The sequence below is a fragment of the Cetorhinus maximus genome, chromosome 3 (assembly GCF_964194155.1).
Source record: "Cetorhinus maximus chromosome 3, sCetMax3.hap1.1, whole genome shotgun sequence".
Taxonomy (NCBI): domain Eukaryota; kingdom Metazoa; phylum Chordata; class Chondrichthyes; order Lamniformes; family Cetorhinidae; genus Cetorhinus; species Cetorhinus maximus.
In genome coordinates this window covers 200,475,910-200,502,509 of record NC_135881.1, presented here as the reverse complement: position 1 = coordinate 200,502,509, position 26,600 = coordinate 200,475,910, and the positions used below count along the sequence as shown (strand labels likewise).

The 26,600-nt window shown below is 40.6% G+C and overlaps 1 protein-coding gene and 1 long non-coding RNA gene across 2 annotated transcripts in view; both read left to right on the top strand.

Annotated features, from left to right (window-relative positions):
- Positions 1 to 18,388, top strand: part of ctnnb1 (catenin (cadherin-associated protein), beta 1) — a 35,473-nt gene extending 17,085 nt beyond the window's left edge. Inside the window, exons 2-16 of the mRNA XM_078539601.1 lie at positions 7,231 to 7,288; positions 8,650 to 8,877; positions 9,163 to 9,416; positions 9,672 to 9,910; positions 10,391 to 10,592; positions 10,679 to 10,823; positions 10,907 to 11,010; positions 11,337 to 11,675; positions 12,800 to 12,958; positions 13,049 to 13,168; positions 14,335 to 14,485; positions 15,192 to 15,313; positions 15,532 to 15,592; positions 17,222 to 17,448; positions 17,622 to 18,388. Coding sequence (XP_078395727.1) covers positions 7,276 to 7,288; positions 8,650 to 8,877; positions 9,163 to 9,416; positions 9,672 to 9,910; positions 10,391 to 10,592; positions 10,679 to 10,823; positions 10,907 to 11,010; positions 11,337 to 11,675; positions 12,800 to 12,958; positions 13,049 to 13,168; positions 14,335 to 14,485; positions 15,192 to 15,313; positions 15,532 to 15,592; positions 17,222 to 17,430 — 2,346 coding nt within the window. The 5' untranslated portion in view covers positions 7,231 to 7,275 and the 3' untranslated portion in view covers positions 17,431 to 17,448; positions 17,622 to 18,388. The remainder of the gene's footprint in view (positions 1 to 7,230; positions 7,289 to 8,649; positions 8,878 to 9,162; positions 9,417 to 9,671; positions 9,911 to 10,390; positions 10,593 to 10,678; positions 10,824 to 10,906; positions 11,011 to 11,336; positions 11,676 to 12,799; positions 12,959 to 13,048; positions 13,169 to 14,334; positions 14,486 to 15,191; positions 15,314 to 15,531; positions 15,593 to 17,221; positions 17,449 to 17,621) is intronic.
- A 1,021-nt stretch (positions 18,389 to 19,409) lies between these two features.
- LOC144679186 (uncharacterized) lies at positions 19,410 to 20,456 on the top strand. The gene is made up of 2 exons (XR_013576260.1): positions 19,410 to 19,571; positions 20,049 to 20,456. It is a non-coding gene; the product is annotated as an uncharacterized LOC144679186 (long non-coding RNA).
- Positions 20,457 to 26,600: the final 6,144 nt, after the last annotated feature.

Below are 26,600 nucleotides of genomic sequence, written 5' to 3'. Positions count from 1 at the left end.
TGTGGACACTGAAGCCAATTATAGCCCACTCTAATACTACCCTACTCAGGCCTGTCACAGGCCCAGGATCTGTCTCTTCTGTAGGTGGTTTTACATTGAGCTTCTATAGCTTGGATCATGGGAGTGCAAAGTTGGTGTTTGCATGGCTAATATCAGTGCTCCTAGCCAAATTGCCAAAATGTAGAGCCATGAAAATGCACAGAGTTAGCTGCATTTGCATAGGCATGACAAAATATGCAAGTAGCTTTAAAGGGTGAAGTTTTGAAATGCTAGACATTCTGGGCCCACATCCTTACTTTTAAATCCAGAAAAGTTTTTTCCCCCCCCTCCAATCTAAGGATTGCCTCGTTTCATGTGTAGATTTTAAAAGTGCCAGGTTGATGTGTATGAGGCTGGTGTCAGGCTGCTAGTCTATTAGTTAAAATGTGGTGTGAAATGATGGACCTCCAGGACATCCTTGTTAATCACTATTTAATGTGTTCCTTTGTCCTGCTCAGAGTCAGACATCAGCAAGTACCATGGTTAATGAATATTTGCATTCATTTCCTATTGAGCTTTTGTTGGTGTTTAACTCCTTACCCTCCCTTGGTTTGTTAAGTGCTCATCTGATCTGCAGAATGACAGAAGAAGGTGGTGTGCTTGCCTTGAACTATAACTACTTCCTGAATGTGTACAGCTAATTATAAGAGGGTGGAAACTATGTAATAGAAACAGAAAATGCAAACAATTTCCAGCAGGACTGAGCCTGCCTTTGCAATCTTGCCTGCACCCAGGTGGCTGTAAAGAGGGTGTGGTGTCAATTTAAGGCCTCTAACTGGTGGCTGCACAAAGAATGGAGTTTCTTACAGATGCCAGTCACACGATTTTGTTTTATGAAGTTTCCTTGTTTTGTTAATTTATTTTATAGTTAAGTTCCTTTATTAGTTGTGATCCTTTATATAAAAAAGGGGAGGACCACGTGTAAATGGGTTTTTTGTTTGCCATTGCAATTCTTGAGAGTTTTTTTTTAGAGAAGAGTTTCTGAAAGAAAAGTTAACTGCAGTTGTGGCTTTTGTGCGAACAGTGCTGTAAAATGTAAGCTGCTTCTACATTGCAACCTGGGTTTCAGTAGCACAAACTAACCCAGACACTCATGCTTAGCATTGTTTTCACAGCAAGTCGAAATCTGCAACTCCCTCCCCAAAATGTTGTTGAGGCTAGGTAATGGAAAATTTCAAAACAGATTTTTATGTGCAGATAAAAAAGTTTTGGAACGAAGTGGGCAGATAGAGGGTGATACAGATCAACCGTGATTAAATAGGTTTGAGGGGCTGACCGGCTTGCTTTGTTTCTATGTAAATTTCAGATTATATGGTGCTGCTGTTCTTGCTTTTCTGGGCCTGTCCCTTTCGTCCTCCTTCAGTTTCAGTGACCCACCCTCATTGCCCCTACCCTAAAACGTTGTAGTGGCTTTAATGTTACTCTTTTCTAAGCCCCTTGGCCGTCTGCCTTCTCTTCGTTGGTTTCCCAGCCCTGTGGTATGAAGCCAGCAGTTTGGTATTGAAAGCCCTTACTGTGTAAATGCTAACTGTACAATGAATGCTTTAACAACTGAACTGCTTTCCAACTCAAATACTGGAAACCAAGCAAAAGGCAGTTGAGCCCTGAAAAACGGGGCAATAGAGAAAAACAAAATAGGCATCCATCTTGGGAAGCCTATTTCGGAGGGTGAACAGTATTTTTAAACAAATTTATAGGATTGGAATATAGAACCTGGGTGTAAATCACAAGAAAGAAAACATCCACGGACTTGTGTATAATTCATTAAATAGTGCGGTAGTGCTGCCTAACTTTGAGGACTGAAGGATGAGTCTGCATGCTTTACAATTTTGCATGACATGAGCTTACACATCTTTCGAGAAGTTACATTTAGGTACGTAGTTGGTTCTCCTGTGAACTAGCTTCACTGAGTGCCATGATCTTTTAACTAGTGAGTTGAGTTTGCAGTAAAGGTTTGGGTGATGTAATGAGAATCATCATATCAACTGAAATGTGGATGACAATAACACAGTGGGGAAAATGGGAATTTCTGCTGCTAAAACATTCTAGCAGTTTCACCTTTATGTGGCTCCCTGCTGTGGGAGTCGGCAAATGGACAGCAGTATAGAGATACTTCCGTATTACAGATAAGTGTATGGATAGGTTGATGTTTTGGTTGTGGACCCATTTCCTGTGCAAGAGTTTGCCTTCCTTTCCTAAATTTTCTTCCCATTTCCCACCCCCACATCAACATCTTGCATTTATCCAGTGCCTTTAACATGGGAAAACATCCCAAGACACTTGAGGAATGTTGTTACAACAAATTTGACACATACAATGAGATATTAGGGCAGGTGACCAAAAGCTTGGTCAAAGAGTTAATGGAGAATCATAAAGTAGGAGGGATTTCCAGTGCTTTAGGTTGGGCAGGTACCAATGGAGGAGTGACTAAAATCCAAGATGTTTGAGGCCAGTGTTGGAGGAGCACAAATGTGTTGGAGGGTTGTAGGGCTGGAAGAGATTAGAAATAATGAGGTATGAAGCCACGGGGGGATTTGAAAACTGAACTGTACATCTGAGGTGTTGCTTGACTGGGAGCACAGATAATGTTGAACAGGGCTTGGTGCAAGTAAGGGCAATGACAGAAGTACTTTGGATTACTTTGGGTTTATGGCAACTAGAATGTGGTAGCTGATCAGCAGTAGTGTGTTGGAATAGTTAAATCTAGAGCTAACAAGGTCATAGATGAAGGTTCCAGCAGCAGATAAGACCATAAGGTGTAGGAGCAGAAGTAGGCCTTTTGGCCCATTGAGTCTGTTCCAACATTCAATGAGATCATGGCTGATAATCCCCAACTCCACTTTCCTGCCTTTTCTCCATAACCCTTGATTCCCATACTGATTAAAAATCTGTCTATCTAAGCCTCTATTGCCCTGTGCAGTAAAGAATTCCACAGATTGACTACCCTCCGAGAGAAGAAATTCCTCCTCATCTCTGTTTTAAATGGGCACCCCCTTACTCAGAGATTATGCCCTCTGGCCCTAGACTCTCCCACAAGAGGAAACAACCTCTCAGCATCTACCCTGTCAAGCCCCCTAAGAATCTTATATTTCAATAAGGTCGCCCCCTCATTCTTCTAAACTCCAATGAATACAGGCTCAACCTACTCAACCTCTCCTCATAAGAAAATCCCTCCATACCTGGGATCAACCTAGTGAAACTTCTCTGGACTGCCCCCAATGCCAGATAATGCTTAGATAAGGGGACCAAAAGTCTTCACAGTATTCTAGTTGTGGTCTAGTCTAACTAGTGCCTTCTATAGTTTTAGCAAGACTTCCCTATTTTTATATTCCATTCTCTTTGAAATAAAGGCCAACATTCCATTTGCCTTCTCTATTACCTGTTGAACTTGTATGTTAGCTCTTTGTGATTCATGCACAAGGACTCCCAAATCCTTCTGTGTTGCAGCCTTCTGCAATCTTTCTCCATTTATATAATATTCAGCTGCTCTATTTTTCCTGCCAAGGTGTATAACCTCACATTTTCCCACAGTATATTCGATTTGCCAAGTTTTTGCCCACTCATTTAACCTGTCTATATCCCTCTGTAGACTCTTGTCACCCTCACCACTTACCTTCCCACCTCTTTTTGTGTCATCCGCAAACTTGGCGATAATACATTCACTTCCCTCATCTAAGTCATTAATATATATTGTAAATAATTGAGGCCCCAGCACTGATCCCTGTGGCACCGGTTACCAGTTGCCATCCTGAAAATGCCCCCTTTATCACAACTCTTGTCTTCTATTAGTTAGCCAATCCTCTATCCAGTATACTGCCATGGGCTCTTATCTTAAGTAGCCTTATGTGTGGTACCTTGAGCTGAGATGGGCAGACCCAGCATGTTACAAGTTACTGCATTTGACACCTTCCTTAGTGAGTGATTTAGGTTCAATGACAATTGAATATAGATCAGTGAATTCTCCAGTGGCTTGGTGGACAAATACAATACTGTCTTACTGAGCTGTATGGGAATAGTGAGGCACTTGTGATAGTTTCTAGTCTCTATTTAGTAATCTGATTGCGGCTGGCAGCATGCCTAGGCCCTACTGTTGTCGGGGCTAGATAAAGGAAAAATCAGTCAGGTTTCTATTTTGGATTGCTACCCAGTGAACCTTTCTGAAAAGAGTACATGAGGTGTGTGGTTCTGTGTGTAGCCCCTTTGCTGTAAAGGCTCATGTGAAAAGTAGTTGCCTGGAGAGAAAGGTGGATGGTGGGGAGATTGCTGTCGCCCATGGTGTAAACTGTTTGCAAAGAGAAAAAGTGTTGGGGAGGGGCAGTGTAAGAGCAAACTCGGCATATGACTCATGCCTATTGATGAATATTAAAATATGACTGTTGCCAACAAGTGTTAATTTCATAGTTTTGATTTAAGTGCTGTGCCTGTCATTCACATGATGCAAGACAATAGAGTGCCACCTATATTAGGCAAATACTGCTGACCATTTGCTGTTGCCACAGATCGATCTCTCTCTCTCTCTCTCTCTCTCCCTCCCTCCCCCCTCCCCCCCAACCAAATCCCAACTCATGGCCCCTGGAGCTCACCCACGGCTGTGAACCCTTCATTGCAGCTTGCTGAGATGGACACCTCCCAACTCACTTTAAAATTTGTGATATTCTGGCTACCTCTTAAAACAGATTGGGCTTTCATTTTTTTCTTTAAAAAAAGGTTGATTATACTGAGTTATCGTCTTGTGCATTGTTTCAAATTCTGGAGCCTAGCAGTTATTCATTATACTGTAAATAAAGACATCCTGAGGAGCAGTTGTAACTATTGAAACAGCTGATGCCAAGTTTCTTCAGCTGTTCTGTTGGTGGGGTTTCTTAGTTGCACAGTCTCGGTGCTTGTTGAAGAGGAAGCATGAATTTTATTTTTAAGAATTGACTATATGAGCAGAGAAGAATAGTGGTATTGTTACTGGACTAGTAATTCATAGGCCCAGATTAATATTCCAGAAGAATGAGTTCAAATTCCACCATGGAAGAAGCTGGTGGAATTTGAATTCAGTTATTTAATAAATCTGGAATAGAATACTAGTCTCATTAATAATAAAATTGAAACTATCAGATTGTCATTTAAAAACCCGTCTGGTTCCCAACTGTCTTTCAAGGCAGGAAATCTGTCCTTATCTGGTCTACATGTGACTCTGGATGCATAGCAATGTGGTTGATTGGTGACTGCCCTCTGAAATAGCCTAGCAAGCCATTGTAGTTTACCACTGCTTGCTCAGGGGCAGTTAGGGATGGGCAATAAATGCTGGGGTGTCCATATCTCAATGATTTTTTTAAAATAAAGATAAGTTTGACTAAAACATTGGACTTTTTACTCACTTTTGGCTAGTTGTGTTTGAACAGCCCTTGAACATTGGGATTTCTTCCTCGAGATTAAGTCATGAAGTAAAGCAGGATAACAAAAATAAAAATACCCGGAAAAGCTCAGCAGGTCTGACAGCATCTGCGGAGAGGCATACGGTTAACTCAGGGTGCTTTGTAAAGGGGATAGCATTTGTCAATGAAGTGCCAGTTAAGGCAAAGCTAATTATCACGTGTATGGTAGAATCATGGCAGCAGTCAAATGTCAAGGTCATGGTGATAGAAGTTTGAACACATTCCTAGCAATGAACAGTCAAATATATATGACTGCTTTCAGCTGTATCATTCTTTGTCCTGTGATACCACAAGAGAAACATAGCAATGTTGCAGTGCCACCTTGGGATTGGAAGTGTGTAATATGGCAGTTATATACTTGGCTCATGCTGATATGTATTTGTTTCACCATGGCACAGATTGGCAAATGGAGTAGCCAGATAAAGCTGCAATTAGTTTTCTTTAAAAGATAAATTATTTTCTGGACAATGACAGGACAGCTAAAATCAGACACATCATGTTTTAGAACTTAGGTGAAAAACTCTGGTTCCTGTTAATTGGCATGTTTGTTTAGAATGCCTGCTGGCATGACTAGCTTGATATTGCCAGTGGGGAATGCACCCAAAACTGAATCCTAATGGTGCATTTAAATTGGAGAAAACTTTCCTGTGGGTGTAGAAGCTAACCTGTTACATATTGTGGGCTGGATTCTACAGCAATAGGATCTACTTAATATATTTGCCATTCAGCAGAGTGCATGTAACTTGACAGTTGGGATAGTGGGAGAAAGAGAAAAATGAAGGTTTGTAACTCCTACTGGGAACAATGTCTGTATGGAGATGGGCAGGAGCCATTTAGTCCAGCATTTTTCTGTGTGGCTACTTCTGCACCTGGGTTTACTTAAAGGATTGGAGGGTTAGCTGGAATGGGTATATTTTGGTTTTGTCAGTCTGTCTTAGTTATATTGCTACCTTTATGCTAAATTTACAATTTTAATATAACTTATTCCTGTTAATCAAAATTAGAGACATGTTATCCCTTAATCCTTCACATTATTGCAAGGCCAGGGCAACACTTTTTCAGCTGTTTGAAGGCCAAATAGCAGATTATATAGCCCATCAGTAAACGTGGGATCCATTAGTGCTGGATGACTAGTTTAGCACTTTGCTAGGAAGTTCATCAAGCCTTCTTGGGTCTGTGGTGTATTTTAGTTGCTTTGTCGTAGGAGCCTAGGACTTGATTGCATTCTAAATTTGTTTCAAAACTTTAAATGTTCACTGAGATTATACTTGTTTCTCCACCCCCACCCCACAGAACAGAACATATGCAGTCAAGGTTTTTAAAAATTCATGCTGTATTTAATATCGATGTATGTTTAACAGTGTATGATATATGCTGCTGTGTATGGCAGATTTAAAGAAACCAACCATCACGCTCAATTCTTCTGAACTTCTACAATGTATTAAAGGGAATTTTTGCTCACCTGGTAGCCTTATGAGGCTCCATTGTATTTAAAACTAATGCAATTTTATGTAAATTTGAGCGTTACGCAGTGTTGGTGTATAAAATAATTAACTGTTTCCTGAATTTTTCCTCAATTAAAGCTTAAGGAAAGAGGTGATGATTTGGAATGATATCCTAAAGTGATTTAGCATTTATCTCCACTGATGTGCTTGTATATTCCAAGAATTCTAGCTGTGCTGTTGATAATTTGAATAGTTGATGATTTTAGTATTGTTTAATGCTAATTTTGTTTGAATTTAATCTGTTGTCGTCTTTCTTTTAGGTATTGGAGGTTAAAGGACTGTTGAGGCTGAATTGAACTGAAGAGATGACTACCTCAGGTACAGTATTTCTTAAGTATCGTTTTCTTAGCAGTTCTTCTAACCCTAGACGTTCAATATTTCTATAGGCCTTGACACAGATGAAAGCAAATTGAGGTTTGTATGTGCATATTGGTGTACATGAAGTGAACCTTTCTATTTTTGCTTAACATGACCTCTGGTGAGGACTTAATAATTTTAGGCTGATCTGCTGGAGCCTATAGTAGTCAGAGTGCCATGTTTCCTGGGAAACTGGGTCATATTGTAGGCAGAAACGCTGTTTCAGTCTGTGCACCCCAACCACATTCAGAATACTGATCTTGACAAGGTAACAAGTGCTACACAGCCAAAACTAACACAGCTCACATTTTATTTTACTCTAATGTTAAAATGTTTGTGCTCTGCTCAGTATTTTGAAATATTGCTTTGGGCACATGCATGCAGTCTTTTCAAACCTCTAGTCTGTAGAGGGGAATCTGGCCAAATAGAGTAGATTCATTGACTTTTTATCTAGCTAGTTCATGAGACTACAAAGAATATCCACTTGGGAGAATATTAGAATGTACCATAGTCAGTTTGCCATGTGGTGAGACACTAGGGTATTGATGTACTGTGTACCAACTCTAGTGACACTATTTGAAGATTTGGAAGCAGTTTGACCAGAAAAATGGCGTGGATGGATTTGAAATGAAAAAAATGGAAGAAAATTGCAACATGCGCTTATAATACATTTAATGTGAGCTTAAAGTTTATGTTGGGTAGAAAATGGGAGGCTGCTGAGAGCATTGGAATAGTGGAGTCTAGAAATGATAAAGATGTGGTTGATTGTTCAGTGACTGACTGGCAAGGCAGAATTGGGCAATGCAATGGAGTTGGCAGTAGGCGATCTTTTTGATGGAATATAAGGGCTTGGAAATTGATGCTGAACTTGCTGTGTGATTTAGTTCTAATGAAGGACGGATTGAATTGGTTACAAGTGAACAAAGTTTGTGACACGGCAAAAGGTGATGTCTTCAGTCTTCCTAATCTGGAAGAAATTGTGTCTTATCCAAGACAGATGTCAGACAAGCAGTCTTGACGATGCAGGCAAGGTATAAAGGTGGTGGAGAAGTAGATGTGCATGTCATCAGTGTACAGGTGGAAGCTCACCTCATAATTTCAGATAATGCCACCAAGGGGCAGCATGCAGGCAGGGAAGAGGAGAGGGTAAAGGGCCAGATCCTTGGGCGACTCGAGACAATAGTAGATCAGGAGAGGTGAAAAAGTTTCCATTGCTGGAGATGCTCTGACTGACCTGATAGGTAGAACTAAAGGCTGCATGTTGTTGAATAAATTAATGCATCTTAAAAACTCAATTTCTGGCCTTTTTTCCCTGGCAATAGCTGATTTGATGGAGCTGGACATGGCGATGGAGCCAGACCGTAAAGCCCAGGTCAGTCACTGGCAGCAGCAGTCGTACTTGGATTCAGGTATTCACTCTGGAGCCACGACTACAGCCCCTTCACTGAGTGGAAAGGGCAACCCAGAAGAGGAAGAAGTGGATACCAGTCAAGTGCTATATGAATGGGAGCAAGGTTTCTCTCAGTCCTTCACACCAGAGCAAGTAACTGGTAAGTTTCTGATTTTTAAATACTTTATAAAAAATGTTTATATCATCTGTTTATCAGCCCTGTACTTGGAATACAGTAGTAAATTGGAATATGTTAGTAGTTAATAGTTTGTGCTGCATTGTGTCTATGATGCTGATTGATTTTCCCCTAGTTTGTATATGGAGGAATGTCGCTTCCCTTGATGCTTTTCATTAGTCTTGAATATAGTGACATTCATAGTTATATTTAACTGATTAATATGTTTTTGGTTTGCATCTTTTCTGATTATCTTGTCCTGTTTATTAGATATTGATGGACAGTATGCTATGACGAGAGCCCAGAGGGTTCGTGCTGCCATGTTTCCTGAAACACTGGATGAAGGCATGCAGATCCCGTCAACACAGTTTGATGCTGCTCACCCAACCAATGTGCAGCGCTTGGCTGAACCATCACAGATGCTGAAACATGCTGTTGTTAACCTAATCAACTACCAGGATGATGCAGAACTGGCTACTCGTGCTATCCCAGAACTGACAAAACTGCTCAATGATGAGGACCAGGTAGAGGAACTTGTATAGCACAATTAACAAGTCTTGAGCCTCAATAGTCATAAGGCCTATCAGTCTAAATATTTAGCAGGTCTCAACGACTAGGTTTAGTGACTAAAGCAATTTTACATCTGAGGTTAATGCCAGTACTATTTTCTAAATTCTTCTAACCATATGATGGTAATGTAAAGCTTACAACCTTGAACTCTCCAGGTCTGATTATTGTATATTGACTTTTCTTTTCACCCTTCCCCACTTCTGTTTTAGGTTGTAGTAAACAAAGCTGCTGTGATGGTTCATCAGCTGTCAAAAAAAGAAGCCTCTCGCCATGCCATTATGCGTTCTCCTCAGATGGTATCTGCTATTGTCCGTACCATGCAGAATACAAATGATGTGGAGACCGCACGCTGCACTGCTGGAACTCTACATAACCTGTCTCACCATCGTGAAGGGTTGCTGGCTATCTTCAAATCTGGAGGCATCCCTGCCCTGGTGAAAATGCTTGGGTGGGTGTTAAGACTTTGGACTGGTGTTAGTTAATGTTGAATGTGTCTATACAGTTTTGAGATTTTGGTTAACTATGTTACAAAGTTTCTCATCCTCAGGTGATGATTCCAAATGTGTTAACAGTACTGCTATGCTAACTATTATACTCTGCCATGGGAATGTTGGGATCTCGGTCGTGTCTGAGATCCTCCACATGAGTATAAGAGGCCAAGTGCTACTCCATCAGGGAGGAAATCAGAGCATCAGTTTGTTTGATCTGAACCTCTTCATGGCTGATTTTTTAAAAAATGTTAATTACCGTAGCTTTAGGATGGGTTGAACCTTCACTAGAAAAATAAATACTTGAAAACAACTTATTAAAAAATATTTTAAAATTCTTTTAATTGTTGAATCTGAAAGATTTTTTTCATACTTGATTTCACAGCATTTAATTAGATGTTTATTTAATAGACTGAATCATTTTCCTATCATTTTTGTAGGTCTCCAGTGGATTCTGTCCTGTTCTATGCCATAACGACCCTTCACAACCTGTTGCTGCACCAGGAAGGAGCCAAGATGGCAGTGCGTCTGGCTGGTGGGCTGCAGAAAATGGTTGCCTTGCTAAATAAGACAAATGTCAAATTTCTGGCCATCACAACAGATTGTCTTCAGATATTGGCGTATGGCAACCAAGAGAGCAAAGTAAGAGATTTAAATACATTTTTTTAAAAATCCCAAAACCAAGTCTGTTAGCCTCAATTGTACTAAAAGGGCTCTTTGTTCTGTAGTTGATCATTCTGGCAAGTGGTGGGCCCCAGGCACTTGTGAACATCATGAGGACCTATACTTACGAGAAATTATTGTGGACCACCAGCCGTGTGCTCAAAGTGCTGTCTGTTTGCTCCAGTAACAAACCTGCAATAGTGGAAGCTGGTGAGTGCTTGAGCCTTTCTCTAGTTATTCCTGTTGACGTGAGGCAAACGGCAACTTTTAAACTACTTTCCACTCCGTTTCAGGTGGTATGCAGGCTCTTGGACTGCACCTTACAGACCCAAGTCAGCGACTTGTTCAGAACTGTCTCTGGACTCTTAGAAATCTGTCAGATGCTGCTACTAAGCAGGTAACTATTTGTTGGTTTTAGTGTGGCCACATAGCAGTTCTTTTAACTGAATAGTTGACTGTGTACTAATGCATTCTTTTGCACAAGCAATTAGGTTTTTAAAATGTGCTGCTGTCCAGAGAAAATTTGGCAGTGGATAGATCATGCTGTTCGGAGCATTATAACCAGATAATTGATTATGATTGGATCGGGAACCATATCTAAAGGAATTGGCTTTAGTATTCTGGCACTTATATCAATTTTGTTTATTTAATTCAGAAATGCAATGAGAATCCCTTTTAATTATTTTGGGGCATTTTTTACTACTGCTTTGTTTTCTGTTTCAGGAGGGAATGGAAGGTCTCCTAGGAACCCTTGTCCAGCTCCTGGGATCAGATGATATTAATGTTGTGACATGCGCAGCAGGCATCCTTTCTAACCTGACATGTAATAACTACAAAAACAAGATGATGGTCTGCCAGGTTGGTGGTATTGAGGCTTTGGTGCGCACTGTCCTCCGAGCTGGTGACAGAGAAGACATCACTGAACCTGCCATTTGTGCTCTTCGTCATTTGACAAGCAGGCATCAAGATGCAGAGATGGCTCAGAATGCTGTACGCCTCCATTATGGGCTGCCTGTAGTGGTTAAACTCCTGCACCCTCCATCACACTGGCCTTTGATTAAGGTAATATCCCAGAACAAATTTACCTTCACCTGAAGATATTATTAAATGTTGTGAAAACCGGACTGCTGTTCTTCGTGTTTTCGGCTCCTTCAATCTCCTACCCCTTCTTCCCCCCTTCAAAAAAATGTTGTAATTGTCACAAGTTGCCTGTTTACTTTATTTTTGTAATGTGGCACTTCCTCATCAAAAATTACAGTTGTCAGATCAACTTGCCTTTTGTCCCTCCCACAATAAGTTTTGGGGAATCTATGTTGGACAGTAGCAAACCTGTGATAATCTCTGATAATTGATTTTCACTTGTAAATTAGATTATCTGACCTGCAGAGGAGTTTATAACACAGGCTGATCCTTTCCTTACCCTGTGCCTGCATGTACCTGTGCAGCAGGATCATTCATTAGGAATCATAGTGATCCTTCCGGGCTTTTAAGCATCTTTTGAACCTCCAGATCCTGAAGCCAACCACAGTGCCCCTACCCTCAGCCCAGTGAAAATCAGGTGACTATGTATTGAAACCTGGGGATCCTGGCTGGTTCAGTAGATAAACTCAGTGAGACTGGAAGAGTTAGATGTCTGTTTATAGGAAATCTTTCTCCTGGTATAGAAAAATCAAGATTTTTTGAATCTGCAACAAAAAAAAATTCATGTAGTTCCTGTGATATGGAAGACTAGTGTGCCCCATAATAAAAGCTAGTTTCCTTTCTTTCAATCCACAGCAATATTCCCTCTAAGCTGCACTGCCAGATGACCACGCAGTAGCTCAAAACACTCTGTGCACAAGTTGGTCCCTTTAAATTACTGTGCGTACACGGCAGGTCAAAAAGATTTAATGGGGTTACGTGCTCAAAAAAAAATTAGAGGGAATATTGATTCATGTCCGTCAAATTTATAACATCATTTCAGTAATAGATGGGAAGCAATGCTGCTGAATCTGAAAGCCTTTTTGGAGACCGGTTTGAAATGATAGTGCTTTTGTGTATTTTCTTGTTTCCCCATGGGATGAGAGTGCTGATGGCAAGGCCAGCATGTTTCTTATCCCTAATTGGCCCTGCAAATATTGAAGGATTTGCAAGACTATCAGTCTGAACACACATTTAATGGCGTCTGTGACTTGGTCTTTTTTTAGGCTACTGTTGGTCTCATCCGTAATCTGGCCTTGTGTCCAGCTAACCATGCCCCACTTCGCGAACAAGGTGCCATTCCAAGATTGGTTCAACTGTTGGTTAGAGCACACCAAGACACCCAGCGCCGCACATCAATGGGAGGCACACAGCAGCAGTTCGTGGTAAGCTTATTCTGGAATATCTATAATGGTGTACTCCAAAAGATACAGTGGAATCTGCATTTAGAATATTCCCTGACTTTTGTTTGCTAGGAGGGAGTCCGAATGGAGGAGATTGTGGAAGGCTGTACTGGAGCCCTTCATATTCTTGCACGTGATGTTCACAACAGGATTGTTATTCGAGGACTCAATACCATTCCGCTCTTTGTGCAGGTAATTTTTTTGCATGCTTTCTTCCTTGGCCTACTCTCTAGTGGATTATGGGTCAACATAAGTGCCTGCTGGCACTTTGCCCAGCTGCCCATTATTATGCTCAGGAGAGCTGCTGTGTTTTGGGGAGTGGATGGCATGGGGAAGGTGGTAATGACCATGCTGAGCTCAACCTGATCTTATCCTTGATTGATGTCAACTCCTCTAGTGCCCTTCCCAGTAAATGTTTCTGCAGAACAATCAATTGAGTACTTTGACCATTACATCCCCCTTTCCTAACCCAAGCTGCCTGACATCACCAATTCAGCACTGACTAGGAATTGAACCCATGACTTTTTAATCTGTATGGCTCAGTCATGTATCTATAAACTTACTGAATCTTGGCAGCTGACATGCCTGTCTCATGTTAAATATATCTGTTTCAATTTTGATCTATTGTAGTGAATTTGCACTCAACTGGGGCCACTGACTTAATCCAATTATCAACAACACACTGCATAAAGAAAACCACTCTGACAATGCCCTAGTTATAAACATGGTCCCTTCATTTTCCCTTACCCTGAAATCTAGAAAGATTTCTGTAGCACCTTTCGCAACCTTGTCGCAAAGCGCTTTACAACCAGTTTAGTTCTTCTGAAGTGTGGTTATTGTTTTAATATGGGAAACGTGGCAGCCAATTTTGTACACTGCTAACTCCCATTAGCAGAAATGTGATAATGACCAGGTAATCTATACTTAGTGATGTTGATTTAAGGGATAAATAATGGCCACACCACTGCAGATAACTCCCTTACCATTCTGTGAAATATTGCCGTGGGATATTTTATGTTCACCTGAGAGCGGACGGAACCTTAGCTTAACGGAGACGTTTAAAAAAAAACCCCACCTCTAAGCCTATTGTGAGTAAGTGGGCAGTTACATCTTTGTGAAAGAGTTGTAGGTATCGCTTGAAATTGCTTCTGGACCTGCTTTGTAGCTAGAAGTGGTTTCTGCTATGTTTGACTAGTCAGCTGCAATCTAACAAAAATATAAATTGGTGATCCACTTGACAATTGGTGCTGCATGTTTGTTCAAAATTAGATTCTAACTTCATTACAGTGCTAGGTATAATAGGGCTTTCTAATAAAGTGTAAAAATCTATGGGCTTAGTTAAAGCTTTTCTCTTATAGCTACTCTACTCTCCGATTGAGAATATCCAACGGGTGGCTGCTGGTGTACTGTGTGAGTTGGCTCAGGATAAGGAAGCAGCTGAAGCTATTGAGGCTGAAGGGGCCACAGCTCCTCTGACGGAATTGCTGCACTCTAGAAATGAAGGTGTTGGTGAGTATAATGAAATGGCAAACTTGGTTTGTTGAGTAATGGGTGCATGGTTAATGAGGCTTGGTAGTTGATGTCTGTACAAAGCCTGTCTGAGAGAGAATGATTGAAACCTGTTGAGCCAATCTAACATTTCTGTGTGTGTGAAAAAGCATCAAGAATTCCATAGACCTAACGTGAATCTGTTATTGGAACAAAGTTCCTAGATGGACCACATTAGATTTCAGGCCATTTAATCTCTGACCGATGCCAGTATGAGCACAGTACAATGTGGCCATCAATAGACCAAGCTGGGAATGGTACCCACTTAAGGCAATAAAAAAAAAAGGTGCAGGAAATACTCAGCAGGTCTGGCAGCACCTGTGGAGAGAGAAACAGAGTTGATGTTTCAGGTCAATGACCTTCTATCAAAATCTGAAACCTTAACTCCATTTCTTTCTGCACATGTGTGGCAGGCGTGCTGTTTTTATTTCAGCTTTCCAGCATCTGAAGTACTTTTGACCTACCAACATTTGTTTTTATGGTTCAGATTGGCTGCCTTTTCATTTTTGGCTGTTCCCTATTACATGAGATGTACATTGTCTCTGATTTCTTTGCGTTTGTTCAGATTGTTCCCAAGTGTGCATGCATGACACTCGGAGCTTGTGTTGAATATGCCAAACGGGATAGAAGTATAAACCGTAATGAAGTCTAATTTGTATTTATAAAGCTACCTATGCTGCAGCAGTTTTGTTCCGTATGTCTGAAGACAAACCACAGGATTATAAAAAACGTCTCTCTGTTGAGCTTACGAGCTCGCTGTTTAGAACTGAGCCGATGACATGGAATGAGGTGAGCTTACCAGGGGCAATTTTTGCATGCTTATTTTCCTGAAGAACATTTAGCTTTGTTTTAAAAAATTTCAGCTGAAATTCAATATTGATGTATTGATTTAAGATTTTCCCATAGAGTTCTAGTGTGTTGTATGAGAGAGTGCACAGAAATGCTTGCAGAGGGATATATGAAATGGCAAATATAATTTGGCTTTTTCAAAACTTTGCTCTACATAGGCAGGAGATCTTGGAATTGACATGGGAGGCCAAGGTGAACCTCTTGGATACCGTCCAGATGGTACGTCTACTTTATCATAGCAGTTGTTGTTGTTTTTATGTAGTTTAGTTCAGAAAGAACAAAGATGTTAGTGTTTAAATAGTTTAGGGAAATGGAATTCAGCAAATTGCTGTAGGTCCAGCTCTTGCATTGCTATGAAATTCTTGAATAATATCTTAAACAGCTGAGCTAGAAATTCTTCTTTCTCTTCTCCTGAAGCAGTTGTGTCTAATTCACGTGGCCTGTTGTTCAGCATGTAAGGTAATAACGGCACCTCATTCAGGCCACTGGTTTAACAATTAGAAGTGTTGTTGTGCCTGGGAAACAGCGGCAGATCAAGAGCCACTCTGAAGGCAACTTCCAGAGACTTCACCTGAATGCCGAGTCTCGCTAGCATGCTAAGAGATGTAAGGTACAGCATTGTAGTCTGATGTTTAGGGCTAGCATTTGCCACTAGCAAGGTTATGCTTTGGCAGTGGAGCTGTGCAAAATTGCCCTTTATTTGCAGGACCTAGCACTTGAGTGTGAAGTTGCATTATTCAGAAAGCAAAGTTTATGCTGCTAGAAGTTTTATCACTAAGTATGCATTCTTTAAAATAAGTATTTTGGCTTTGTTTGAACAGAAGTTGTTTTTGAAGCAATTGTTCAAGAAATTGTAGTCAGTTCCATGTCCTAGTCCAGCGTTGCCAGATTCCAGAAGATTTGAGATACATGATTCCAGTAGACTGGGACATTACCTTTTTTAATGTACAAAACTAAAGGAGATGGAAGCCAAATTGGAGAAATACTCGAATTGGATATCAAAGGAAAACAGTTTTAAAACATTGATAGGTGAGACTGAACAGTGACCATTAAAGGAGGCAGATGAAAAGAGAGAAACTAGAGGGCAAATGTAGAAGAAAATTGGGGATATAGATTATCTGATAGAATATAAATGGAGTAATTTAGGTAAACTGAAATCTGAGACCATCAGGCTTGTATTAGCAACCTCAATTTAAAGTTATCCTTTTATTAAAGGTGAAAGTAAATTTTGGAAATGGTAACATACGGGTATTCATGAGGAACAACTGGTATTAGCTTCGTCGAAAGATACTGATTTTTAAAATTAAAGTTTTAACCATCGCAATTATGGATTCCTAACCCCACATTAAATCTGAAATGTCTGGAAATTAAATGTTTTGGAAATTAAAGACTGCATGAAGTTACTGTCTTAAGCTAAGGAACTGGCTTTTTCAACAATTCTCGTGATTAGCACAAGTTTTCATGTTTATATTGTAAGAGTAATTATTGGTCTTTGAATAATTCACCATGCATGCCTCCCCTGTATATAGCTCATATGGTTTATTGAATCACTGGTATGCTGCTGACAACAATGTGCTTTGTATCTGTGCAGCCACTTTAGAACAGAAAAGGCTGCTCTATTTGAACAATGCAGTAACTGTTGAGTAATGAATGTGGCCTTGGCCTTTCATGCTTTTTAACTTGGCAAAGCTGCTAGAAGCTGGAGGATATGAAATGTGTTCTCACACTTTGATAGTTACTGTTTTTATTGCCTCACATTTGTTCTCATTCTACTTTTATTCCCCCCACTCTACCCTTGCTTAACCCATTTCCCCTTTTGCTTGCCCTACCATTATTCTGTGAATATAGATCCTAGCTTTCGCTCTTACCATCCAGGAGGATATGGACAAGACACCATGGGTATTGACCCGATGATGGAGCATGATATGGGTGGTCACCACCCTGGTGCTGAGTACCCGGTTGATGGGCTGCCAGACCTTGGACACGCCCAGGACTTGATGGATGGGCTTCCCCCAGGTGACAGTAATCAGCTGGCCTGGTTTGATACAGACTTGTAAATATAATCTGCATAATAGGTATGGACATCATATAAAAGGGTGGAGAGTTATTAATATTAACTAACTTTGCACCATTGCTACACCATTACAATTTCTGCTTGCATTTTTAGGTAAAATTTGACTAAATTGACATTTTAATCATTTGTTGACTTTGCTTTATAGTTAAAGTTGTTTTCTTTTCTTTTCTGCAGTTATACTGTCTGAATGAACTTGCATTGTGATTGGCCTGTAGAATTGCTGAGAGGGCTCGAGGGGTGGGCTAGTTTCTCAGAAAGTGCCTGACACTAACAAAAAGCTGAGTTTCCTATGGGAACAGTCAAAGTAAACTTTTTGTTCTGGTCCTTTTGGTCGAGGAGTATTGGAGGGAATGGATTTGGAAATGGCTGCCTACTTTTGAAGAACGCTCAAGATTGGATCAAGAGATGGAACTTATAAAAACTCTAGCCTTGCCTGTTAACTTTTTTTTATTTTTTTTTTAAATCTCTGTAATGGTACTGACGTAGCTTGCTTTGAAGTAGAGTAGACTAGTAAATGATATTCCTTTTAACATAGTATTGTAGTGTTAAGTTATAGTGGCAATGTTATAGCCGTTCTTGATTTTTAATAACTGAAGTAATTGTGTAGAGCACTAATTCATAATAGATTTAATTGTATTCTGAAGTGTAACACTGTGTAGCTTTTGTATAAAAAAAATGTGAAACTAGATGAAAGTCCACTTGCAGTTACTTTTAATACGCTGAGAAATGCAAGCAGGTGAAATGAAACGTGTTTGATCAATATTGCTTCATCCTAGGGATTTTTGGGAGGGCTCAGTAGAACTGTCATTTCTGCAATGGTTGTAATAGTTTATTGAGAGGACACTCCTCCACCCCTCCCCCAAAAGCTATTGTATCCTGCAACGCAGATGCTTCTTGGAAATATGCAGTTGTAGAAACAGAATTAAACTGGACTTATTTCATTTTTGTGTGAGTGACTTAATTACTAGAGCACCAATATCAAGTTTATATATAGTTTAAGGAATTTTGTCTCTTACTCAATTTCAATTTCAAGTATGTATAAGTTGATTGAATAAAAAATGGTTGAAAATCCCCAAAATCTTTCTTTAGGGTGCTTCATTCATGCACTGAATCTTTTATGGTCACTCCATTTTAAAGGGGCATTGACTACATGGAAAGTGCTTTGGCAAGCATTCTTGGATATCTTTTTTTTAAAAAGTCACATTAAAATTCATTTTTATTTGACCAGAATTGTTAATGGCATATGTGTTTTCTTCGTAAACAAAATATTTGCAAACACCTTTTATCAAATCAATTGTACTGTCAAATGTCTTAATAGTGGCTGCATGTAGACGGTGCATCTTGGCATAGTGTTTGCTGGTCTCCATTTGAATGCTTCAGTTAGCCTCAGCACTCAATGGGCCAGGCATTAAGAAGGGTAAAGCATGACATTTCTGTTTCTGGCAGTTCTTGACTAGAAGATTGTGTACTGTATGTGGATGTCTGCTAAGAATCAGAACAGTTGTGATGCCTTAACTCGAGGGTCTCCAAGCTTTGCTTTTCTGGGCTGCACAGGTGTGACTATGAAGCCATTTGGGCCATAGTTTAAATCCATGCTCCCAAAAATTGACATGTATCTCAAGTTGCTGATTGTAATTGATCTTGGTATTCAGACTCCCTGGTTTTATCTGCCAGAGATAAAACCAAACAGCAGACTCTTCAGATATCCAGGCCAATTAAATTCAAACAAATCATAAATGAGATCGGCAACATGGGCCATACTTCAGGCACTCCTGTATGATATGGCTGATACGCTGGGACAGCATGAAAATGGCTGTGTGGGGTACTATAGAATTGTGATGTCCATGGCTTTTGGATTGGAGGGAGAGAGAGATGCACTGACATTTCAGTTTGTTGATTGCTTGTCATCAGTAGAAGTGCTACCATTGATCTGCATCAGCGTGGCAAGGTCTGGGAGAGAGTTGCTGTGGTTCTTGTTCAGCACTTGCTGAGTTTCGTTTGGCTTCTGGTGATTTGGGCTCAGCTGTGAAGGGATGGATACATTTAGAAACGGCTAAATGATAACTTCAGAATTTCTTCTCCATAAGCACTGTTTAATGCGAAGGTTCAAATTGGTGGAGAAGGGTAGGATTGTGGACTGTACCACTGCATTTCACAGTGGTTTCTGTATCTATACACATCTGAATAAGATATGACAAAATGAGAGGTGGTGAAGGAGTAGGGTACAGAGCAAAATCTATTCCTGTCTAGGAATAATGAAAGCTTCAGTGAGAGTGAGTTTGCGTGCCCTATTTCCCAATGATAAATTAATTTAGATCCACATTGAGGTGAATCTCCCTGAAACAAACCATAAGGCAGTCTGCCCAATGGTTGAGCTGACTATGGGTATATAACTTGTGTTAAGGCATAAGTGAGAGTTTATGCATTGGTATTTGAGATTTTACAAGGAACAATTCAGAATTACAGTAGCCAATATAATATCCTTGAGTTGTGACTGTTCCACAAACCACTGAGCTTCTACACTGAAGAAATGACCCAGTCCCCAAGGATTGTACCCCAAGACACTGTCTAGTAAACATTATCTTTTTGGCTTTTCTACAGACTATCCTTCAGCTAATGGAGACCTTCATACCAACATCCATTCCTGGTGGAAAGAAATCCTAACTTAAAAGCAGCATTCTAATAAAGGAAACCGAAAACTGCATTGCAATTTCACAAACTTAAGCTCTGGTGGATTATATTAATTATATTTCAACAAATAAGCTCTCAGGACACAACGCAATAAAGAGAAATGAGATAATATTGCAGCCAACTTCCATCCTGCACCTGTCAAAAATCAAACAGAGTACAGTAAAGTCCTACCATTTGTGGGGGTTATGTTCTTTGAAAACCTCAAATGAATATACTTTATAATAGGAGTCAATTTGGATCCAATAGTCCAACAATTTGATATGTATAGAGAATTAAAAACAATCTTTAATAAATATAAAGCTATCCTGTTTAACAAAAGTATATATTTGTCACACTTACCCTTATAAGGCTCTCCAGCAGAAAGTGATGGGCTTGGAGGTGAAGTTAGTGGAGGTTTACTTGGAAGGTGGAGGGAGTGGGTGAGGTGGCTGATGTGATGTGATTGTTATTTTTGACACCCACGTGCAAACAATCCAGTAAACAACATGGCTGATGATGCATGTGCAGTGTGCACATTCTAGTCCAGGAACTATGTCATGGATGCCTTCTGTATTTTTAAATTCATTTAGGTACTTTTGTTTTTTTTTGACACTTTCTCTAACCTTTGTTTTACCTTTGGAAACGGTGAATAAGTGAACATTGGATCCACAATCGGTGAAATGGTGTACGTAATGTTTTGTGTGGCAAGGTGAATTTATGAATAGTGGTTGAATAGTGAGACTTCACTACAATACAGGAGGAGGCCATTTGGGCAATTTGAAAAACAATCCAGTTTGCACCAGTCTTTCCTCATATCCCTGTAATTTTTTACTCCCAATTACTTATCCAATTCCAAAAGAGGTGTTTAACAATTAAGGAGATTTTTAATGTAGCTATAAAATCAAGAACATACAGTCCAAAAGCAGAGGGGCAAAAAAAGGCTTAGGGTCGTTTAACTTGATGTTTCAAGGCAGCATTTTACCGAGTGTGGCATCAAGGAGTCTGAGCAAAATGAGTCAGTGGGAATCTGGGGGAAAACTCCACTAGCTGGAGCCTTACCTAGCATAAAGGAAGTTGGTTGTGGTTGTTGGAGGTCAATCATTGTGCCCTAGGCCCAACCATCTTCAGCTGCTTCATCAATGACCTTCCATCATAAGGTCTGAAGTGGGGATGTTTGCTGATGATTGTACAATGTTGAGCACTATTTGCCATGACTCAGATACCGAAGCAGTCCATGTCTAGATGCAGCAAGATCTAGATAATATCCAAGCTTGGGATGACGTGGGAAGTAACATTTGTGCCACACAAGTGCCAGGCAATGACCATCTCCAAGAAGAGAGAGTCTAACCATTGCTCCTTGACATTCAATGGACCATCACTGAATCCCCCACTTTCAACATCCTGGGGTTTACCAGTTGACAAGGAACTGAACTGACTAGCTATATAAATATTGTGGCTACAAGAGTGTTTTAGAGGCTGGGAATTCTATGGTAAGTAACTCACCTCTTGACTCCCCAAAGCCTGTCCACAATCTATAAGGCATAAGTCAGGAATGTGATGGAATACTCTTCCACTTGCCTGGATGAGTGCAGCTTCTCCAACGCTGAAGAAGCTTGATGCCATCCAGGACAAAGTCCACTTGATTGGCAACCCCATCCACCATCTTAGATATTCACTTCTCCAACCACAGATGAACAGTGGTAGCAGTGTGTACCATCTACACAATGCACTGCAGCAACTCACCAAGGCTCCTTCAACAGCATCTTCCAAACCTGCGACCACCACCTAGAAGTACAAGGGCCGCAGATACATGGGAACACCACCACCTGCAAGTTCCCCTCCAAGCTACCATCCTGACTTGGAACTATCGCCATTTCTTCACTGTCGCTGGGTCAAAATCCTGGAAATCCCTTCCTAACAGCACTGTGGGTGTACCTACACCACATGGACTGCAGGTCCAAGAAGGTTGCTGCTCATCACATATGGATGGGCTATAAATGCTGGCCTAGCTAGCGATGCCCAGACATTAAGAATAAAACGATGTCTAATCTCTTAAGCCTATATTCTTACCATGAGAGAGTAGCTGACGTAAAATGTCTGTCTTCCTTCAAAAAGGATAGTCAACTTACAAGATGCATGAAATTCCCCATCTTTCCACTGGTCCATCAGATGCTTTGACAATGTGCAATTAATATAAAGCACCTTTAATTGTAAAATGTCCCAAAGTGTTTCACAGGGGGATATCAAACAATTTGACACCAAGACTCATTAAAAGGACAGGCAACCAAAAGCTTAGTTAAATAGGTAGAATTAAAGGAATATCTAAGGAGAGAGGGAGGGGGTAAATAATTAAACGTCACTTTTCTGGTTATAAATTCCATACCTATGTTTTCCTTTCCTGCTTTGTTTCTTCAGGAATATTGTGTTGATGGGGAAAAATAAATGTGGTTGGAATGAGGGGGCTCAGGTAAGTTACTGAAAATTGAAAGCAAAAAAACTGTAAGATGCATTGTAACAGTGCTTCAATGCCAGAGGAACATACAAAATCTATGACACAGGAGGAGACCATTTGACCTATAGCAATAAAAGAATGATCATGTCCCAGAAGCTGTAATAGTCATCAATCTGAAATGTTAACTGTTTCTGATGCTGCCTGACTGGCCGACTATTTCCAGCATTTTCTCTGGGCATTAAAAATGAATTAAGGTCTTAGAGTCTGTCTCGCAATTCCAGCACAAACTAGCCATCCTGACCAAGATGAGAGTTGAATTTAATTTGGTTTAGGATAAGCTGAGAATAATTTTACCCCAATACTGTTCAACAATACAAAGTGGAAAAAAACACAAGTATATTCTTTAGAAAACTCTAATGTTCATCCCATCTGCCTCCCCTGCAGATGGGTTAGATATTAATAGCCTTCTGGGGATTGCCTGGGAGGTGGGGGTGTTCATAAAATGGTGCCTCTCATCTTCCCATTGCCATACCATATTACCAGCAGTGGGGAAGGTGGCAGAAAGCTCTCCCGCTCAAAGTTCAGTTGAGACACAAGTGGCCAATTAAGAGCCTCCCCAATGGTGTGTGGTGGAGGAGGGAACCCCTGCAGTATGGAGACACCATCAGGTGAACTCCTGATAGAAATAAACCACCTTTTTGGGCACTCTGGCCCATGGTAGGGGCCCCACGGCAGCAATGCCACCTGCCCTCACCAACCCCCTGTACTCCACCACTCACCCCCTATCCCCAGGGCATGCCTGACTAGCTCTGGCACCCCCAGATCCCACCTGCCTTGCTGTGATGAAGCACAACCATTGCCATGCCTTCCTCCTCTACGTACTGCCTTAGCAATGGCCACTGCTTCTGGTGATGCTGCTGAGTTGTTGGCCCGGTGATTAGCCAGCAGATCTTGGGGCCGGAGACAGCTGCCTCGAAAACAGCTGCTGGCTCCTGCTTTTGGGCCTGTCCGCAGGACCTCCACCCTGCCACCAGCACTAGATGCAGCCTGTTGCCTCTGTGCTTGGAATGATTCCATATGCACTCTTCCAATTTCTGAATCTGGCCTTTTGTAAGACCCCCAACAGTGATGAGTAGATGGATGATGATTGTGTGTCAAAATGTTGCTTCGATCCACAGTAGATTTACAGTTTTCCTGTGCCAAGTCCTTATGCAACCATACAGCTCTCATATTGCACTGCATGCATAATTCTGCAGGGCACAGTCAAGCTGCACCTTATGACTGGTTGCTATGCCACAGCCATGCCTTCTAAGGACTTAGATTGAACCACTTTAATATAAACATGATCACTTAGCAACATTAAGGACACATGACAGCCATAAATGACCATTTATACTTTTGGAAATACAACAGTGCACTAAATATTAGGCAGCTGTGCCGTGCTATTCATTGGGAAAGGTGATGATCAATACATCACCATCTATTGATAATTGCCATGCTAGCTGGGAATGATATTGGGATAACAGCTGAGGACAATGCTTATGTTGCAACTGGGCTGCAGGTGGCAAAATTCTGCATCAAGCTCCATTTGAATCATAAGCAAGCTGAGAAAAGTTAACTTTGGCCATTAGCATGTAAGTATACCTAGGTCGTCATATACAAACTGGTGCCTGCTGATCGGCCCTCAAATTCCTAAGCACAAGGGAATACAAGTCAAGTTTATGCAACCTGTTATCATAATTCAACCCCTGAAGCCCTGGTATTCTATGTTCCCTCCAAGGCCAATATACCCTTCCTCAGCTTTAGTGCCCAAAACTGAAGTCTCAGGCCTATGATTTTGAGGTTCCAATTCCTTCCCTTTCTTAAATAATGGGGTCCACGAATCATTCTCCAATCCATTGGCCCAACCTGAGAGGCTCATAGGACCTCCTCCCATTTCCTAAGCACACTGAGATGAATGGTATTCGGTCCTGCAGCAATACCAACATTTAATGCATTAATTTTAACTAAAACCATTTCAGATAATCACAGAATGATGCAGTACAGGAAGCCATTCAGCTCATTATGCCTGTGTTGGCTCTTTGGTGGAGTCACCACCTTTCTAGGCAGGGCATTCCAGAAAACAACAACTCGTGTAAATAAAAGTGTTTCCTCATGTTGCCTCTGGTTCCTTTGTCAATCACCTAAATCTGTTTTCTCTGATTACTAATCCTTCTGTCATTGGAAGCAATTACTCCTTAATCAAAAGTGTTCATGATTTTGAACACCTCTATCAAATCTCCCCTTAATCCCTGCTGTGTCCAGTCTCTCCACATATCCCTGGTGTCTTTCTATTAACTTTCCAATACGCTCTCTCTAAGGCCTTGACATCCTTCCTAAAGTATGGTACCCAAAATTGGCCACAATACTCCAGTTGAGGCCTAAGCAGTGTTTTTGTCATCTCTGCTACTGAAGTAACTTCTATTCTGTAATACTGGCATTGTCTCCAGAAATGAAAACTGATTCGCAATATGTATTTGACTCACCTGCTACATCTTTATTTTTATAACTAACCTCTGAGAAATTCCTCAAATGACCAATGCAGTCCTTGATTGTTCTGATTTTTAACTGAAAGATCCATCACACTGCACTTCCCCACCATCTTGTTTTTAAACAAAAATAGCTGGAAAAACTCAGCAGGTCTGACAGCAACTGCAGCGAGGAACACAGTTAATGTTTCAAGTCCATATGACTCTTCATCAGAACTTGTTTTTAATGCCATTTTAACACGCCTAATTCTGGTTTCAGTTATCTTCATTTTTTTTTGTATCTATCCCTACTTTATGATAACATATTTTATATATAGTGAAATACTTTTGTTGAGGTTAATTTCTTCACAAACATCCCTTCTTAGGTTTCACTTTCACCACCTACATTTTTGTTGAATCAAAGGACATTCAAAGCTTCAATCTTGATTTAAAACATTTTTTCTGCATCGCCCTTATAACCCCAAAACACATTCCAATGTACCCCCCAGAACTTTCCACAGAACAAATCTTGAAATTATGTATTAGCATCAAATAACAAACATTAGTGGCAATTGAAATTGAACTATATACTGATTACTATTGCCTGATGCTCCACTGTGTAGAGAGAATCTCATAGAGTCATAGAGGTTTACAGCACAGAAAAAGGCCCTTCGGCCCATTGAGGGAGAAGCTATTAAGTTCTCTCTGGTACTTTTCCCAACAACCGATCAGGGAGATAATCATTGACAAGGCTAACAAAGAAAATAATCTTCCTCCCTTTGCATTTGACGGTATCACATAGAACCACTCAATGAAAATTTCCCCATGTTAACAAACGTTACACAATTTTGCTCTTCCAAATTGTTCATGAAGTTCTCTGTCCTACTTTACCTTTCTCTGTCCTACTTTACCTATTATCCCTATACAAGAACAAAAGAAATAGGAGCAGGAGTAGGCCATTTGGCCCTTTAAGCCTGCTCCCTCAATCAATAAGATCATGGCTGATCTGATTTTGGCTTTAACTTCACATTCTTGTCTGTCCCCCATGACCCTTGACTCCCTTCTCAATCAAAAATCTGTCAAACTCAGCTTTGAATATACTCAATGACCCAGCCTCCACTCCTCACTGGGGGAAGAAAATTCCAAACACTAATGACCCTCTGAGAGAAGAAATTTCTCTTCATCTCCATCTTAGATGGGAGACCCTTATTTTGAAATAGTGTATTGTCATGAAGATGTGCTTTATGCCAAATAATGATTTTTAATACACTGGTTGGAAACTTGAGTTGAACTTTTAAAAACAGACTTTTTAAACTCAGAGCCCCATTTGCTGACTGACTGCAGCGGTTCAAGAAGGCAGCTCACCACCACCTTCTCAAGAGCAATTAGGGATGGGCAATAAATGCTGGCCTAGCCAGTGACGTCCACATCCCGTAACTGAATTAAAAAAACTAAAGATGAGTTGAAGTCGCAGCCAAAGATGGCTACCCCAATGTGCATTACTATACATTTCATGCTTCAATC